The 19,961-nt window shown below is 37.3% G+C and overlaps 1 protein-coding gene across 2 annotated transcripts in view; it reads left to right on the forward strand.

Moving 5' to 3' along the window:
• Positions 1–19,961, forward strand: part of ttm50 (tiny tim 50) — a 124,732-nt gene that overhangs the window by 68,979 nt on the left and 35,792 nt on the right. For both annotated transcript variants that reach the window (XM_067149510.2, XM_067149518.2), the window contains exons 6-7: positions 9,001–9,132; positions 13,073–13,196. In XM_067149510.2, the coding sequence (XP_067005611.2) occupies positions 9,001–9,132; positions 13,073–13,196 (256 nt within the window). The remainder of the gene's footprint in view (positions 1–9,000; positions 9,133–13,072; positions 13,197–19,961) is intronic.

A 19,961-nucleotide genomic window follows, 5' to 3' on the forward strand; every position in this document is an offset into this window, starting at 1 on the left:
CCTAGTATGTTTTGTTTGGCATCTCCGAAAATCGTTAAAAGTATGTGGGGACATAAAATTATTATTATTATTAGGTACGTTGGCGAGTAAAACAATCGTTTTAATTGGATAGCTTTTATCACACTTCAAACTTACTTCTCTCCAAATATATACCTGTATTGGCCCGAGTTACGAGATATTTTTGTTAATGATCTCGCCTGCTATATAAATGGCAATAACCGCGAATTCGCGAATATTTCTCAACTAAAGTAAACTCATTTCATCATCCCGAGGTGGTACAGCTCTTTTTAGACACATCCCCAGTGGAGGGGAGTTACTTGTACCGCTTTCACCGCATATCAATCTTCCTGCCATTCGTAAATCTCGGGCAGTACGGTACCGGGAATCGAAGTCATACTCCCGAGAACAGCAACTAATTGTGCTATTATGCTGGCGGACATGTACCTCATGGATTCAACGCGTTTTCATTGCGTAGGTCAAACGGACGAAACTATTCACAAAGTTGTGCGATGTCATCAGAGCTGCAATAAGACTTGTACCTGCTTCGAAGCAGAATCGTTCTTCTGTGACAAATTACGTTGGGGGGTCTTATATGCGAGATTTATTTTTTTCATTTTCTTCGTCTCGAAAAGCCAGAGGGGGTCTAATACGTGAGGGGGTCTAATACACGAGTAGATACGGTAAAGTGTTTCATTTGAATTGCTTGTTAATTATTTCTCTTCCCAATGTCTTTGGCAGTGTTCATATTACATTTCCAGATCATGTGACTGCTCATTTTCTACATAGAGATGATGAAGTAGGAAAGTTTAATTGTAACCACCCAGTATGTACAATTTGAGATGTTATGAACGGTTTTTATGTCTTTTGTTTACACACTATGTGGTACTAATGCAATTGCTCGACTCTGGTTTTGCCTCTGCTAGCACAAACATTGTGTTCATGATCATATCATCATCATCATCATCATCATCATCATCATCTTCATCTTCATCGTCGTCGTCAGTGTTCCTTTTGCAGTTACGGCTTGGTTGGGATGTTAATGTCACCTTTCTATCTTTGTCAAACCACCATTGCTGCTCCTCAGCTGTGTTCCAATCCAGGTTTCTTCCAATCTTTTTATGTCAAACCACCTTTGCTGTTTCTCAACAGTGTTCCAATCCAGGTTTCTTGATTGAGTGCAACCTCCTTAGTTTGGGTCTGCCTCTTGTTTTCCCTCCTTCAGTCTTGGCCTCAATCATCTGCTTCATTATCCTTCCCTCTTCCATCCTCTTAACAGGTTAAGACTATCTCAGTTTATATAGATTGATGTGATGCTTTTACGGCCTGTATTGATAGACAAAATATATTGCTTTTGGCCTTTTGCTGTATCAAAAAACGAGGATAAATTCTTAGTTTCTTGGAGACTTTACCCCACGTCTTCAGAAGAGAAAACACATCTGTCCATAAGGGAAACTTCTCTAACAATAACAGTTTGAATTTTAGAATACTTTACCATCGTTTTATAGACCAAATGGCTCACTGTATTCTAGTCTTTCTTCCAAAGAGAATCTGATGGCGTCATTTTAGCTCCAATTAAGATGTTTCCTGTTCATTCAGAATGTGCATTAAGGAACAGACTGCAAGGTCGTCAGATGAATCAAAGAAGATGGGGGAGGAATATGGTAGAAGAAATAAATTAAAATCAAATAAAGTGCAATGAAAGACTGACAAGGATAGAAGAAAAGTACGTACAAGGGAAAAAGGAGAGGGTGGGAGGGGGGAAGAAAAATATTTGTGCGTGTGTATGTCGGGAGGGTGAAGGACATACTACAACAAAGTTGAAGATACAAGAATGAAAATAAGTAAGAATTAATATAGCATGCCTGCCAACTTTTACGGTTTTCCAATAAAATGTATGGAAAGACTGTGTTTTAGGGTTTTGCAGGTGAACTGTAGTACATCCTTTGTCAGAAAAGTTCCAGGACTGAGGTCGTAAAAGATAGAAAAGTTGCACTTATCAACTAATGATCTCAGCTCCTGTCGAATTAGTCGCCTTGGCTATCTATACACAATTGCCAGCATTTCTGGAAGTCTTGGAAGGCAGGGAAATTGTCAACTGCAATGCTTGTAAGCTCATATGTCACAGCCCATTGGATGTCTGCGTTATCTGATGAAGCTTTCCTTCCAATCCTCATTTCACCCGCAGAAACAAGAAAAAATTTCAAGGCAAGAGGTTGGGCGAATATGGTGGATGTGGGACGACAGTGACAGAATGTCTGGCCAGATACTCGGTAACAGATAAAGCAGTGTGAGGTTTTGCATTGTCTTGCAGTAAGAACCAGTCCTGCGACTGCCACAACTCAGGGCGGTAATGTGGAATTCCTTGTCGCAAAGGTTTCAAGAATTCGATCTAAAGAATTTGGTTCACTGTTTCACCTGGTGGAATGTACTCATGGTGAACTAACCCCTTTACTGTCAAAGAATGCGATCAAGATTGTCTTTGTTCTCGAAGGTTGACATTTGGCTTTTTACCAGGCTGGTGATCCAGAATTCCGCCATTCTGCACTTTGACGCTTCGTGTGGGGGTGAACACCAACTTTCATCCCCAGCAATAATCTTTGTTGGAAATGTAGGATCACGTCTGGCTCTATCCAGTAGTTCTGCAGAAATTTTTCATCTTTCCTCTTTCTGGTCATCTGTTACATTGTGTGGGACGAATTTTGCATCATTTTTCGTTTCACTAAATCGTCGTGTCAAATCTTATGGCGCAAGTCACGATTAAAATGAAGCTCTTCTGATATTGTGTGCACAGTTACACGGCGGTCTTCTGGCAATAACTGCCTTAAACGCTCCTCATTTGCATCGGGATGTGCTGTAGACGGGCAGCCAGTTCTGTGTTCGTCTTGCACTGAATCTCTGCCTTCCTGAAACCTTTTGTGCCACTCGAACACACGACTTCTTGACAATGCATCGCTTCCATATGCTTGTGTAATCATTGTCCACGTTTCACTAGGAGTTTTCCCGAGCTTAACACATTGGAGACCGAGCCCGAGTGTGCATCGGGGTCGGGTAACAGCTCAGACTGACCGCGCCCCAGGCTAACTCGGGCCTGCGTATTTGTTATATTGTCAACACAGCCAGGACGAGATTCGCTCGTAAAGTATACATACCACTTTAAAGTACTTTTATAACAGCTATACCGTGCGTTCGTGTCCCCTGTCGTTTTCTCGAACTTATAGCAGCTTATTTTTGCTCGAGTTTGCTTCTACACTCCATGCTTCCAGCTGCTCAAGGCGCGCGCTTTCAGAGTATTGTTTTCATCGTGCGAAGTGTTTAGACTGCGTTTTGTTTCTGCTATAATTATTGGATCATTGAATGAAGGTGGAATTATAGAGATTTTAGAAGATATTTTTGATGACAGTGGTTCAGAAGAAGAGGTAGATGATTCAGATATAGACCCTGATATCAAACTTCATGTTAGTGATGAAGGTATTTATAACCTATTCTATCATATTCTACCCAGGTGTGATTTTGCACTTTGTAGTTTATTTAGCTAATGCTTCACAATCTTCATACGACTGGATTTTCATTTAGAACGAAGTGACGCAAGCGATGATAATTCAAAGGCAGGGAGTGATTCACATTCGCCGGGTACTTTTGGTGATTTGGATGCACTTGCAACGCCCATGCAGATAAAGGAAAAGCGGAAAATTGGAAAGTAACGAGGAAGGAGACATACTGGTGGTATCAAATGTGTTCTTTAGCACTTTGTGTCCCTGAATGCTTCAAACTATTCAGCACTCAAGCTCATCATTTGTAAGACTTTGTTGTCAGACTTTTTGTTGTTGTTGCAAAAGGCATACCGTTGGAAAATGTGTAATGTGAAAAATACTCAGTAGATCTTAATGCAACTTTTTAATCTGTAGAATAGACACTTTTAATTTTTTCATGATATATACGCGTTACAATTGCAACCTACCTACTATTTTCTACAATTTTTTAAAAACCTTCAAAATATGGCAGTCTGCCTGCCCACATGCCACCTTAAGACACGGTCTCCAATGTGTTAACTCAAAACTTAATGTTCACTCTCTCTTCACAATCAGAGTCCAGAGTGTTGCTAAGCACAGTTCTGCTATCTAGTGCGTGTGCTTGGAAACATGGCCAAGGCCACCACAGAACGTACACATACCAGATAACATAATACCAACATTTGTTCCTTTGTTCGCATTGCAACCTCAGAAATTCAACACTTGTCCCAGAACTTTTCTGACAAAGGGCGTATTTTACGATTTTATGTACAAGATTTTCTTTTTAAAGTTTGCGCCAGAACAAGCTTTCACAGGCCGCCGATACATGCTGTGTGACCATTGAATATTCAATACATCACTCTGATTTATATTCATCCGATCGTTACGAGATGCGTCCTGTATCCTAGTTGATCAATATCGATTTGAAAGAGAGTGACTCTTTGATAGCCGTTTGCTTGTTCTTTGCATTGACTCATTCAATATCTTTTACCATCCTGTATAAAAATTAGTTCTTTTGTTCTTCACCACAAATTACAAAGTATAGGTCATGTTGTAGTTACGGAGGAACATGTGAATTATGTTCATCGCTTAATTTGCTTCATATTTATTGCCATGTATTGCGAAGCTGAGGTTATGTTGAGTGGAGTAACGTGAATTGTGTTCGTTTCTTATTTTGTCGTATGGTTTTTACCATTAATCGTGAGTACATATACGAAAAGACTTTATCATCAGGTGTTTATAGGGAAACTCCCATGTTATACTGAAATCTAGAAAAGGTGTCAAATTTGCTGTTTGTACCGTGTGCTCTTGTGTTATTAACATAGCTCATGGCGGCAAAAACAACCTGACTAATCATGTAAACTGTGTTAAACATCTTGGAAATTTGAAATTTAAGGAAGAAAAAAAAAAATTCTTTTTTTTTTTTTTGCCAAAGCTGGAGATAATGTTTGTGATGTAATCAAAGCCAAGTGTTTTACTTCTTTTTTTAGTGGAACACAACATTCCATTGAGTGCAGCTGACCATGCAGGAGCTTTGTTAGAAATATGTTTCCTTATCGGAAATCACAGGAAAGGACGGTTGTGGTCGCACAAAAACAACATATGTCCTAAACGAAATGGCACGTACTGCAACACAGGACATTGTTACTTGCTTGCAGAAAAGTCCATTTTCTTTGTCGACAGATGGGGAGCAGAGATACTGATTCCAAGTTGTATCCCATTGTGGTTACTTTTTATGATGCTGCTCGAGAAAGTATTATAAGTACTGTTTCATTAATACCAGCATTGGAAGGGGATTCAACAGGGCGCAACATAGGAAAGCTACTATTGTCACAGTTGGAATTCAATAAAGTACCATTTAAGAACTGTCTGGCATTCTGTTCGGACAATGCTCCTGTTATGATTGGACAGAAAAATGGAGTTCTAGTAGTTTTGAGAGAAGTCTATCAGGGTAAGATTCTTGTTGATATTTCCCGTTACCTGGAGAAGAGTGCGAAAAGAAAAGAACATCTTCAGAAAGTTCAAAGTATGCATGGAAAAGAAACAAAGAAGTTGTTGAAGCATGTGTGCACAAGATGGTTATCCCTAACCAGGTGTTCAGTCAATTATTAGATCAGTGGGATCCACTTCTTTCATTTTTTAAAGATGAGGTGGTAGTGTGTGCTGCTAGCATTCCTGCCAGTTTATCATGTTTTTTTACTATTCCCAAAAGCAGGACACAATAGATCTGATGACTAACAAATGATCTTTCTCCTCATCTTCTGCCAAAAGAATGGCATGTTCTCCCAAACGTGATTCACATGTTCTCAGAAACGTAAAACCCACTACATCTCGTGAAGAAAAACAGTTTGTTTCTTTCCTCTGGCCTTAACAAGACATTTTGTAAGGTTTATATGTGTGACTATCCCATCATTTGATCAGATCAATAAAATCCTTCAGAGTGCTTCCTCACATATCCATTGACTGTTTGAATTAATGATGGATCTATTGAAACAGATGCTCAGCAAGTTTGTCAAGCCAAGTATAGTTAAATGGTCTGCATTGCTTGATGTCCAGTATTACCCAATCCAGAATTAGAAGGATGATGATGAATTTGGTAATTGGTATTCAAACCTCAAACTACAAGATGAAGACAAATCTCTGTTTTTCTTGTCAGTCAGATAGTATTTCTTTGCATCCTGTGACTACGTGCTTAATAAGTTCTCTTTTAAGAATGGTGTGCTAAAACATGCACCAGGTTGCTAAACTTGATGCCATTGAAGCAGCACAGTTTTCTTCTGTTAATTTCTTTTTGGAGAAGTTTTCTGTTTTGTGTAAAAGAGAGAATGAAACGAGATGACATTGTCAATGAACACCACAGCCAGTTTGCGGCTCTTCAGATAGACATCTAGTGCTGCTAGTAACCAAGCTACCGAGCTTGATAGCTGTAGTCACTTAAGTGCAGCCGGTATCCAGTATTCGGGAGATAGTGGGTTCGAACCCCACTGTCAGCAGCGCTGAGGATTTTTTTCCGTGGTTTCCCATTTTCACGCTAGGCAAATGCTGGGGCTGTACGTTAAGGCCACGGCTGCTTCCTTCCCACTCCTAGCCATTTCCTATCCCATCGTCACCATTAGACCTATCTGTGTCGGTGTGGCGTAAAGCAACTTGTAAAAAAAAAAAAAAAAAAAAAACAACAGTAATCAAGCTACAAATGATTCAAAATGGGCACAGTTTTGAATATCTGTGAAGATTATGGACATTATAAATATGGCAGAATCTCTAGATTCATGCTGCCTGTTCTTACCATATCACATAGTAATGCAGAGTGTGAACAAATTTTTAGCCTGATGAAGGAGGACAGGACACAGTTCAGGTCTTGAATTTCCAATGCAGAGTGTGGACGAATTTTTAGGTTGATGAAGAAAAACAGGACACAGTTCAGGTTTTCAACGTCTAATGGAACTCTGGAAGTTATTTCCATTTTGAAGACCATAAGTTCTGAAGTATGTTATACTGACACGTATTCTGTTGACTTTCTGAAGAAAGCAAAGCAAGCCACAACTTTAGCTGTTAAATCAGAATGAAGATGTGCCATGTGATGGTGTAAATAACTTGTGTGCGTATAATTATATGCAGCAGCATACTCTTTACTTCAAAGTTTTAATTAGTCGTGAACATAAACAAATGTTCACTATTATAAAGCTGGGTTTCCCACCTCATCAGTACTTTTTTTATTTATATTTATGTATTTAATACAGTTTACAGTACTGGTTTGGCCTTTATTATAGGTCATGTTCAGCTGCTGAAGAACCTTAATTTTTGTAAAATAACATACAATGTTAAACATTACTTATTTCTATGTTTAAGACAACTAATTTCTAAGTATAAATGATACAATGTTGTGAAGAAACTTGCATCAACTTGGAGTTCTAAGAATCTAAAATTATATCTAAAAGTTTTGTGAAGTGTCACTGGTGTGGTCTTGATGTGCTCTTAACACACGCTTAATGAATTGTACATTTCTATGTTAAAACACTTCCACTTCTCCGACAGGGCTGCTTTCATTTCTTCAAGATGTCAACATTTCTATGTTGGACGTTTTGTTCAAACATCCCCTACATGCTCTATGGAATTTAGGTCTGGGCTACATGCTGGCCTGGGATGCAAAGGAATTTCGACACACAAGCAGCATGGGGATGGGCATTGTATTGTATCAGTCTGAAGTTTTCACAGACAGATTGAGCAGATTGAGATTGTATATCAGTGTGCATTCAGAGCGCTTTTGTCAGTGATGATGTGCTCCATTCAGAGTTCAAATTTTAGAGTTGATACTTCCCCAAACCATGACGGAGCCACCTCCAAGCTGTGCATCCTCTCGGAGATACCGTAGGGGGAATATTGCTCCTCAGTCTTTCTGCATAATCTGTTTCTATCATCAGGTGACCAGAGACCAAATCATAACTCATCCGTGACCACAGTCCAGTTCTGTTGTTGGGCAAATTCTAGTTGTGCTGCTCAGTGCTGGGGAGTAAGCTGCACGCCAGTGATGGTCTTCTTTATCTAAATTGGCTTCTAGAGGTCTTCGTCGTAGAGTCTCTCACTTACAGCGATGTTTCTTACTGCCTCGAGACATTTCTGGCCTGGACTGTGGTAGTGTGGCAATCTTGCAACACCTGAAGAACTAGAAACCTGTCAGCCGTGGCAGTTGTAGATCTCTGACAACCATTGTCTCAGATAGGTACCGAGTTCATGGAACCATCTCATAGCATGCTGACACTTCCAAATGATGCATGAATCACGTTTGCAGCATAAGGAATTCTTCATCCATCTTTGATTAACATAATAGCTCTGGTGGCACCTTCTCAGGCATTTTTACTGAACAAATGTGAATTAAAATCTGAAGAAATTATGTTGTCAAAATTTATGCGACATATTGATTATTTGTAGGTCTTCATGATCATTTCCGTGTTGACGTTTAACTAATGATAAATCATCAATAGCTGTCGCTGTGGTATTGCAGAAGCTTTTAAATGTTTAGAGGTTTTTAGTGCAATAAAATCAGCACCTTGCACTTAGCCTCAAAAAGCAACTCAAATAGTGGCATTTATGATCTCTTATCTCAGAAATTGTTGAATGTATGTTTCTTAGGTCATTAAACCTTCTGAAACAAAAGCTGTTTATTTATATCTGATTTAGATTTTACGAAGTGATCCACAGTTTTTGCTGGTCATTGTATTTTTTAATGTGGTGGATATGCACAATATGCTATTTAATTTTAATTTCTGTAGTAATTTTTTTTGTAAATTTGCATATGAAGTTTTCTTGTAGTCCTATTGCTTTAAAGTCAATTGATATGATTTTACCATTATTATAAATTCTTAAATTTTAAGTCTGTTCAGTTGGTAAAGTATTGTTTTTTATTAAGCTTTTTCTGTGAGGCAGTCTTCATTAAGAAACAAATGAAATAAATACTATTCCACTGAATCATTTGTTTACACTCTTCTTGCAGACTGTTTTCCCTATACTGGATGCCCTGGATCCCAACGGCTACATTATGTATCGTCTGGTGAGGGATGCTACTCACTTTGTTGATGGCCATCATGTCAAGGATTTGGAATGCCTGAACAGAGATCTCAGTAAGGTAGTGTAGAGTGAAATATACCTTATTTTATTTTGTTAAGAGGTGACAAGTTTTTAATGTGATTATCTAAAAGAAAGATATTGGACAGGGAGCTCTTGTGGGAAAGTACCGTATATTTTTTCTACAATAAGTGTGTCTTTTGTATGAATGTTATTTTTTTTTATTGATCTACAGCACATACTACCTAAGTAGACCTTTTATTGCAGCATAGTGCTAATTTATCACAATCATGAATTTAATGGTTTAAGTGTAAACACACTTTTGGAGCTGCCCTGTTTTTGCACTGAAACGGGCTAGAATTTAGCAAATGTTCACTGAATACAACATTGTTTATACAATAATGGTAATCATTGTGTATACCCCAACAAAATGCCTTCTTGCGCACAACATATTCAAAGACTCTTTAGGACATAACTTTAATCCTAATGAAAGTCATTGAAGATTCAAACTGTAGTAATGACGTCCTTGCTTACATTATACACAAATGTTTTTGATGGGGTATCCCTCCCCCGATTTTGCTCGCCTTTACTGTATAGCCCTCACTGTTATAAGACCTGCCAGATAAGCATCTTGATTCACTTTATTTGCAAGCTGTTTGAGAGACAATAATATGTTCTGCTTCAAATAATCAGGACACTTTTCTAAACAATGTCACTTGTGTTGCACGGCTGGTCAGTCTTTCTTTCTGGAATAGCTTTACCACCCCATGACACATATGGCTTCCTTGCCGCTTTCCATGTTTACATTACATTACACTTCGACAGTGTGTCTTGCTGGCATCTTTTCTTCCCTTAGCTGGACCATTACCTTCAGTATTCACTATCACATGTGTCAGATGGATTATACTTGCTCTGTGATGCACTAAGAAAATATAACTAAATTTATCTCTTAAATTGAGAGTTTTAGTTGAAAGTATTTAGAGGTGGACCCGTAAATTAAAATTCTTAAGAATTTGTTAGTCGATACAGAACTGTCATAAAGTTTATTTCCTAAAGATGGCAACCCTACCTTGCTGATAAATTGCAGTACATTATGCCATTATGTAACATTCAACTGCTAAACTTAAAAGCTTCCTTTGGCATAAAATCTTACGTAAATAAGAAGCTGCAATATTGGGGGAACAGGCAAGCCTTGTTGGTTTTGTTTCACTAGAACTGGTTCCACTTTCAAAAGTATTACCCCCAAACTGTTGTTCCAATGAAAATGAAACTTTTTTTGAATTTGTTCTCATTACTGAATTCAAAGGGTCCATTATATTTTGTCAGTGCCATTTTGGAGCGCACAGCTCTTGCCTTTCAATTTACTAATTTGCTCTGCCATTTCCTCAAGATCATAATCTGTTTTGTAGGTTAAGACTGAAGTGAGCCAAGGGTCATTTTAACTTGATAAAATGTAATTTCTTTCATTGAATTAGTAGCACTTAAGTGAGTGCAGATTGCGGTAAGTTCAGTTTCAAAAAGTTAGACTATATGAAATAAGTGCTATTTGTTTGCACTGGGATCTGGAATGAAGTCTTGTTTAAAGTTTGACTTGAACATTAGTATTACTTAATGCGACTATGAATACTGGTTTTACCGAGTGAGTTGGCCATACAGTTAGGGTCACGCAGCTGTGAGCTTGCATTCGGGAGGTGATGGGTTCGAACCCAACTGTCGTCAGCCCTGAATAAGGTTTTCCGTAGTTTCCCCATTTTCATACCAGGCAAATGCTGGGATTGTACCTTAATTAAGGCCATGGTCGCTTCCTTCCCACTCCTAGCTCTATCCTGTCCCATCATTGCCATAAGACCTATGTGTTGGTGCAACGTAAAAAAATTGAAAAAACGTAACTGGTCCTAGCCTTTAACTCATTGTGGACAAACTTTTTTTTTTGTAGTCCTTGTATTTTTTCCTTCAAAAAAGCTTCCTTCAAAAAAGGGAAGGTAAAACTTACATGAAGTTTGATTTGGTGTGATAGTCTGATTTACTACAATATTAATTAAACAATCGGTACACTCTATAAGTAATAAACATGTAGTTAAACTGTCACTTTTCCCCTTACTTATGTTTCTTCTCCATATGGTACTTTTCAAAGCAAGTTCCAGGATGAAGTCCAGGTTTCTTGGTGCATGTGTTGCTAAAATACATTTTTTCTCTTCTGCCATTCTTTTTATGCCTGTTGCTGCCCACTGGACATCTTTAGAATTTCCCTTGTGGTTAGAATATATGCAGTGAGGCTTCCAATTCAGTCGTTCTTCTTCATTACTGGTTGATTGTTGTCCTCCCTTGTTGACATTTCGGTTATGGACATTATCAATCAACTCTTGTACCTGTTGTTCCTCTACTGCCATTGCCTCAGTGGCTTCTCCTGCTGTGCTTTCCTTTCTGTGTTGAAAAGTAAAAAGCTGCTTACAACACAGACATCCAGTTATCAGGAGAGAAGTTTACACCACCAACTGTAAGATTTCCTCCCAAATTCATATGTTGATATATAGTGGTTGAAGATGTCCACTCCTCTCATGTGATCAGTATAATCATAAATCATTCCAGGCTTAAAAATAGGTACAACATCTTTCCTGCTTTAAGGTGCGTATTTCTGCATGCTGCTGTTGTGCCTTGTACTCAGCATTGACACAATTGTCTTGTCCTTCCATGAAAGAGCAACCAATTTACCCTCCTTCGTAAATGCCACAACCTCACATTTCTTCAACGTCTTCAATGCTGTTGACTTAATTTGAGTTGGAAATCCTTTCCTGTTGGTGTTTGCTGTTCCTGTTGTGTGAAACCTTAATTTCAGCAGTTCCTCTGCTAGATCACAACTGATCAGTGGTGGGAAGAGTACAGGAAAAAAAGTACGGTTAATTGGGCTCCATTACAGTCACTTGAGAAATATTTTCCTGAATTACGATTACAAATTGCCGGGCGAGTTGGCCGTGCGATTATGGCCACACAGCTGTGAGCTTGCATCCAAGAGATAGTGGGTTCGAACCCCACTGTTGGCAGCCCTGATGATGTTTTTCTGTGGTTTCCCATTTTCACACCAGGCAAATGCTGGGGCTGTACCTTAATTAAGGCCACGGTCGCTTCCTTCCCATTCCTAGGCCTTTCCTATCCCTCCATTGCCATAAGACCTATCTGTGTTGGTGCAACGTAAAGCAGCAAATTGAAAAAAAAAAATTACAAATTACTTTTTCAACAAAACAATTACTTTACAGAATACTAGTCTTAAAGACTGATTTTCTTTCCGTATTGGGCTGGAATAGTTCAAAAGTGTGCAAGGAAAAGATACCTCATTTGTGTTCTTATTTTAGCACAGAGACATTAAGAGGCTGTTGAAAGGCGACTGCCACTTGCTTCCCACTCTTAGACCTTTCCTATCACGTCGTTGCCATAACACCTATCTGTATTGGTGCAACTTAAAGCAACTTGTAAAATGTTTATTCGTAGAGTATCTTGTGCTTCGCAGAAGATTGTGATGTACCTTGTCAAGTGAGGGTATTTATTTCTTGTCTGTGCAAATTACACTAACATAAGGTGTTTGTGTTTTAGTCACAGTGCTATTCAGTGCTACAGTTGGTCAGCCTAAGCCACGTAGGCTGCAATGCGCATTTCTCCTAAATTGCTGTTATGTCTCAAACTAGCCCACAGCAAACGTGTGAACTGATATGGGCTAAGGCAGCGAATACAGTGGTATGAACTGAATTGAGTGGAGGCTGCGAACGTACGGATTTAACTCAGAGCAGAACTCTGGTGTAGTCTAGATGCTCATGTGGAGTGGTATTCCAAATTATGGGTTTATGGATTATGTAAATATCATGAAAACTTCCAGGGAAGGCTGGGGAATTCATGCGTGAACAAAAATACTAAACATTATGCCATTCTGTTTATTAATATATTACAGAATTGAAACAATTGCCATTTTCTCTGACAGAGTTTCATGCCTTTCTTCTTTTGTTTTGTAGGTGATTGTGGTTGATTGGAACCGAGAATCAGTGAAGTTTCATCCCAGGAATTTGCTGCTTATACCCAGGTGGAAAGGAAATGATGATGATCAGACATTGATTGATTTGGCAGCCTTTTTACGAAGTATGTATCCTTTCATTCAGGTATAATTTATTAGCTGCTTGTTTTGTTACATATAGTTTACTTGCAGGAATTAAACAAGTGATTGGTATTGGAAAGTTAGAAATGTGAATTACACTTCTTCTACAGCACAGATTGAATTAATTCCTTGAAACCCAGCCAGTGAGTGTAATTGAGGCGATGGGTACAATAACAGCTTAAGTCTGAAAACACTGTTTTGAGAAAATCACATCCAAAGTGTTACGGTGATATTGTGGAACAGAGAGGTGAAAGAAGATGCTGGCATGAATGGGTGAATAGAGAAAGATTAAATAGCAATTTAAAATGGGCGATTTATATTTCCTTCCCCCTCCCTTTTTTTTTTTTTTCTCCTTTTCTTTTCAAACTTTACACTTTGCTAAGCAAATAACAAACAATCAGGTACAAAGTCTAGCTTGTGAGCTTGAGCAACAATACTAGAAAGATTGACAACAATTCAATAACATGAGCTTGAAGCTCCCTAGTAACAAATTTAACAAGAACACTATTGCTCCCTTCAATACATACTCAAGGAGACGGAGCTCCAAATTTTACACCAGTCGGAAGAGCGACTTTGCTCTACACAATTACTCTTTAGGAGACTATTCTCTAAGATTTACATGTTCCAAGCCTTCTTTAAGGCACAATCTACATTTAGCAAAACCCAACAGTAGATACTGTCTTATCTGCTCAACAGTCGAAATTACTTAGGTAGAGAGAATGAGAATAGTGAACATTAACAGGGGCAATAATTGCCAATTGTACCTGGCTATAGTTAAAATTCAAAGAAAAGGTTAAAGTTACTGGCCGAAAATCAAAATGTTAGCAGGCGGGCACTTGCACTCCTCTAAAATGCACTAGAAAAATACCTAAAACCCTATTTGGACTGATGGCCCTAAGTTACAGAGTTACAGAGGCTAAGCCTATACTACGGAGGTGACTAGATGGAGAGATATTTTAAGTACAAAAGGAAGAGATTAATTAAGGTTTACGAAAACGTAGTCACCTCAAAAGCCAAGTTGAAGGCGAATACAAGAGGGTTTGCAGTCTTTAATACCCAAGTTTAATTAGGATCTTTAGACTTGTTTGAGAATTTTCATTGTGAAATAGAAGTTACATTACGAAGGAACTTGTAACCTTCCCCTTGAACCACCTTTCAGAGACTATTACATGATTACACGGAGTCTGCCATTATCTTGAGCTGGGGGACCTCCCGGAAATGGACGAGGCAGCCCTTCTCCTGCCTCCGTTATGAACGCACTCTAAACATCTTGACTGCTTGACTGGAGCGATCGAAAGACAATATGGCCTGAACGGTCCCAACTTTTATAGCGGAGAGGAAGGTTCCAGATTTCTCCGGGCCGAAGCCCTGACACATTCACAATTTCTATTGGATAATCAAATAAATATCAAAATTTTCTCATTGGTTACTTAAATAAATGTACAAAATTCCCTATTGGTTACAGTATTAAGTTGGCGGGAAGAGATGGAAGTGTTGATAACTTTAGAATACAAAAAACAATCCATAAACAATTCAGTTTTACCAACTAATGACAACCAAATTTATCTTGAATTTTAATTGTCCATCCTCTCATCAGAGGGAGCACCTGGTTTGACAGTAGAGACCTCTGTATATAGGATAATATCTTTTGTTTATTTCCACCTATTCAATACATTACAAGAAGTTGGCATTTACTTTAAAACATTATTCAGATGAGACATGTTTCGCCTCTCACTGTGAGGCATCTTCAGTCATTATCAAAAACCTTATTATTTTACCAGGCATCTGGTTAAAGATATTCAAAAATGTGTTTGATGATTATAAGAGAGGTAAAATTTACGTTAGTTATAAACATGTTCATGAAGTAACTAAAAATCTAATATATTGATAAAAACATATGTAGTTCTTTGTTGAATAGGACTTGTTTGATTGTACTATAGTAAAAGAAGATGGCTTGAAGCCGTAGTCATTAATAGATGTCTAATACATAGTGGAAGGCATAAAATATCAGTTCTATGAGAATATACATTACATTCAAATGATACTAGAAACTAGTGGATTCAAAGGTAGTAAATATAAAATGTTCAATGAAATAACTATAGATCTAATAAAATGATAAACACATATGTAGTTCTTTGTTAATTAGGACGTCGTAAGATTGTACGGCTTAAAGCCGTAGTCATTAATAGATGTCTAATACATAGTGGAAGGCATATGAAATCAGTTCAATGAGAATATATAATACAAACAATTGATACATAAAAACTGGTAGATTCATAAGAGGTACATTTAAAAATGAAGGCGTCATGTGACTATAAAAGACAGTTGATGGCTTAAAGCCGTAGTCAAAGTGTGAAATATAGGTCAAAAAACTGCTAAATACAGTAAAACCTCGTTAATTCGAAGTCGTTGGGACTCAAAAATCGGACTTCGAATTACGTGATTTCGAATTAACCGCCAATTGGCAATTCAGAAGTACCAACCCTTGCCGCGTTACGAAATGTTCTAAGGCCCGTTACTGCATGCAATTAACCTTGATTCACAGTTTATACCTTTCAAATGCCATGAAAAAAGAAATATTTCCAAAATTTATCCAAAAATGTGCATTTACAGTATTCAAATAATGCACTTACATGTCTCACTGGCAAATTGATATAACCTCACGCAATGAAAGAAAGAAAAAAAAAATGCACGATTCAAAGACGAGGAGAAATCTATGCTGGCTCCCATGTGCAAGTGCTTTATTCATTGGAGTACTATACTGTATGCATTTTAGATGCCTTGTATTTACACAGAAAGTACCCGATGCCCTTAAAATCAAACTTTCCTATGACTCTATCCTTGTACGATTTCCCGCCATGGCACTTCTCTTGTACTTCAGAAATGTAAACACTTGCCGCGTCACAAAGTATTCTAAGACACATTAATACATGCCATCACCTCGATTCACAGTTTAAACCTTTCCAATGCCATAGAAAAACTATTTCCGAAATGTATCCAACAAGGTGCATTTACAATGTTCAAATAATGCACTTGGATAAATCACTGACGAACATAACCTCACGCAACGAAAGAAAAAATCACACAATTCAAAGACGAGGATAAATTATGCTGGTTCCCCTGTGCAAATGCATTATTTTTTGGATATCAGTACTGTTTGCATTTTTAGATGCTTTGTACTAGAATGGAAAGTGCCAGACGCCCTTTAAACATTGTAGCTTATCGAACTTTTCTATGACGAGGAGATAAAGTTTCTCGCTTCCATGTGCATTGCAATTGCAACGCACTACTATGACCCCCATCCCCGACCCTTGTACCATTCTCCGGCTGGCACTTTCTCCTTTAAAACCATAAGACCGTTTGGGCTCGCATTAAAATAAAGAAATGCAGTTTCATCGGCAATGACAGTATTGTTCGGTGCCTACGAATTTATTATATGATCCACGCTTTTTCGTCAACTGTCGGCATCGCCAGTGTTCGCGCATTCTGTTTTCCCGCACACTGCCTGTTGCATGATATTACGGCGTTCCTTAAAAGGTTGAATACCAAAGAATTCCGATTTCATTCAACTTGGCAATCATGAAGCGCACTGTAGACCCACCGAAGTGAGTGTAAGTGCGGAAAGCTACCCCTCCACGTTCCGGAACACGCGTTCTATTATGACGCGGATAAATTTTGAGTTGAAATTATTCTGTATCATACTATTGTTTTAAAATGTAAAGGCAGTTTCGAATTAAAAGTCTGAATTTCGGTAATGGGGCCGACAATGTACTTCGGATTACGAATTATCCGTATTTCGAATTAAACATTTTAAATAACATGCAAAACTGTATCTCATGTTTCCGGGAATGAGAGCTTCTTCGAATTACGTGGGATTTTGAATTAACCGATTTCGAATTATCGAGGTTCTACTGTATATGGTAAAAAGATATAAGTCAAAATATACAGCTTAGTATAAAAAATATGAAGGAAAAACATTCCAATTGCTTGACAAAAGTTACTTGACGTTGGCATGCGTTTGTCCGTGATATTTATTGGTCAACATTTCGTAGGTTATTTTAGAATTTATTCGGCAAGATTGCGTTGACAAGAAGTTCACCAGATGTTTATAGTTGGCCTAATTTGTAAAAAGAAAGTTGCAGAGATGATGATGGGTGGAAATTCTCAACGTTGGTATGGTTTTCTGACGTGAAGGTTGGAGAGCTGTTGTGTTCTTCTTCGATGACAATATATATATATATATATATATATATATATTATTTTTAAATTTTTTATTTTATTTTATAAAACGTTGATTGTAAATAATTTATACTTTTGAAGAGTATTATGGAAGTTTGATGAAGCTGTTGAATTATTGTTGTTATAGAATGGTTCTGAAATGAAGAAAAAACTGTAGTTAATTTTGACGAGAATGAAAGAAAACATGGGAAGGTTTTGTTTAAGTGTTGTTAGTGAGAAAATGTTGGTGCTTACCTATGGCGTTGTAGGCCCATTTAACAAGCTGTGTGAGGCGCTATTAGGATACTAATGGTCACTAACGGTTTTTACTCCTTGTGTTGTACGTATGTCGTCTGGCTAGAGGGGGGTGGGAGGAGGCGGAGTTGTAGGCTTGTGATTCGTGAACGGGAGGGAGTTGTGAATGGTAGGGGAAGCGGAGGGGTGTGTATCATTTATTGGTTTATGAATGGCGCGTGGAGGGGAATTACGTAAGATGGGAGGGGGAGGGGGGTATGATGTATTTGTTGACGTAGGGGTGTTTGTTGATACTGTTTTGAAAATATTAAAAAACTTTTTGTCCTGAAGATTTACATTATTGAATAATGTTACTATTTCAATATTTAATAATGTAAATATTCAATAATGTAATATATATATATATATATATATATTGTCATCGAAGAAGAACACAACAGCTCTCCAACCTTCACGTCAGAAAACCATACCAACGTTGAGAATTTCCACCCATCATCATCTCTGCAACTTTCTTTTTACAAATTAGGCCAACTATAAACATCTGGTGAACTTCTTGTCAACGCAATCTTGCCGAATAAATTCTAAAATAACCTACGAAATGTTGACCAGTAAATATCACGGACAAACGCATGCCAACGTCAAGTAACTTTTGTCAAGCAATTGGAATGTTTTTCGTTCATATTTTTTATACTAAGCTGTATATTTTGACTTATATCTTTTTACCATATATTTAGCAGTTTTTTTGACCTACATTTCAAACTTTGACTACGGCTTTAAGCCATCAACTGTCTTTTATAGTTACATGACGCCTTCATTTTTAAATGTACCTCTTATGAATCTACCAGTTTTCATGTATCAATTGTTTGTATTATATATTCTCATTGAACTGATTTCATATGCCTTCCACTATGTATTAGACATCTATTAATGACTACGGCTTTAAGCCGTACAATCTTACGACGTCCTAATTAACAAAGAACTACATATGTGTTTATCATTTTATTAGATCTATAGTTATTTCATTGAACATTTTATATTTACTACCTTTGAATCCACTAGTTTCTAGTATCATTTGAATGTAATGTATATTCTCATAGAACTGATATTTTATGCCTTCCACTATGTATTAGACATCTATTAATGACTACGGCTTCAAGCCATCTTCTTTTACTATAGTACAATCAAACAAGTCCTATTCAACAAAGAACTACATATGTTTTTATCAATATATTAGATTTTTAGTTACTTCATGAACATGTTTATAACTAACGTAAATTTTACCTCTCTTATAATCATCAAACACATTTTTGAATATCTTTAACCAGATGCCTGGTAAAATAATAAGGTTTTTGATAATGACTGAAGATGCCTCACAGTGAGAGGCGAAACATGTCTCATCTGAATAATGTTTTAAAGTAAATGCCAACTTCTTGTAATGTATTGAATAGGTGGAAATAAACAAAAGATATTATCCTATATACAGTTTATGAAACTTTCAATACGGACGAAAAATGATTTTCATCACTTGTAATAGTAGAGACCTCTGTCGAAAAACATTCAGACTTCTTCCTCTGGCAGTTTCAGAGTTTATGTTATAGAAGGCCTTCTCAAAGGCGCTTAATTTAAATGCACGGTGCGGGAGTACCTCCCATACACAAAGTTTTGAAATACTGTAAATATCTAAGTTTTCCTTTATGGAGATCTTAATTTATATGCCTACATATAATTTAATGACAGTCCTTAACAATATTTCCATTTCACTGTGAATATAAATTTCACTAGTTCTTAAATTTGATTTAAATGTGAGTTTACGTAAGTCATTATTGCATAGACTGGCAATCATCTTAAATTGACATTTATGGGCAGTAGATTTGTTTGAAATAATTTAATACAGAAAAACAGCTACCCTCTACTGATTAATACGTATATTTTTATAACAACATTATAAAATATATACAGTATATGTAGAACTTACAAAAAAATTAAACTTTCTTAATAATTCAATTTTGAAAGAAATTTCAATCGGAGAATAATGATTAAATGATTACTTATACATTGGCATTGCCTTGATAAGGTAGACTAAGTTAACCCATTGAGCCCTGCATGTTCGTTGGATTGAAACTGTATTGGGGCTGGGATTATTTTGGAGGAAATATAGTGTTGCTTCATATCATGAGAAGTTTCTTACAAGACCATTAAACATTTAAATATACAGTAGAAGTCCGCTATAGCGAGTACGGCATATAACCAGAACCCCGTTATAATGATAACATTTA

The sequence above is a fragment of the Anabrus simplex genome, chromosome 1 (assembly GCF_040414725.1).
Source record: "Anabrus simplex isolate iqAnaSimp1 chromosome 1, ASM4041472v1, whole genome shotgun sequence".
NCBI lineage: Eukaryota > Metazoa > Arthropoda > Insecta > Orthoptera > Tettigoniidae > Anabrus > Anabrus simplex.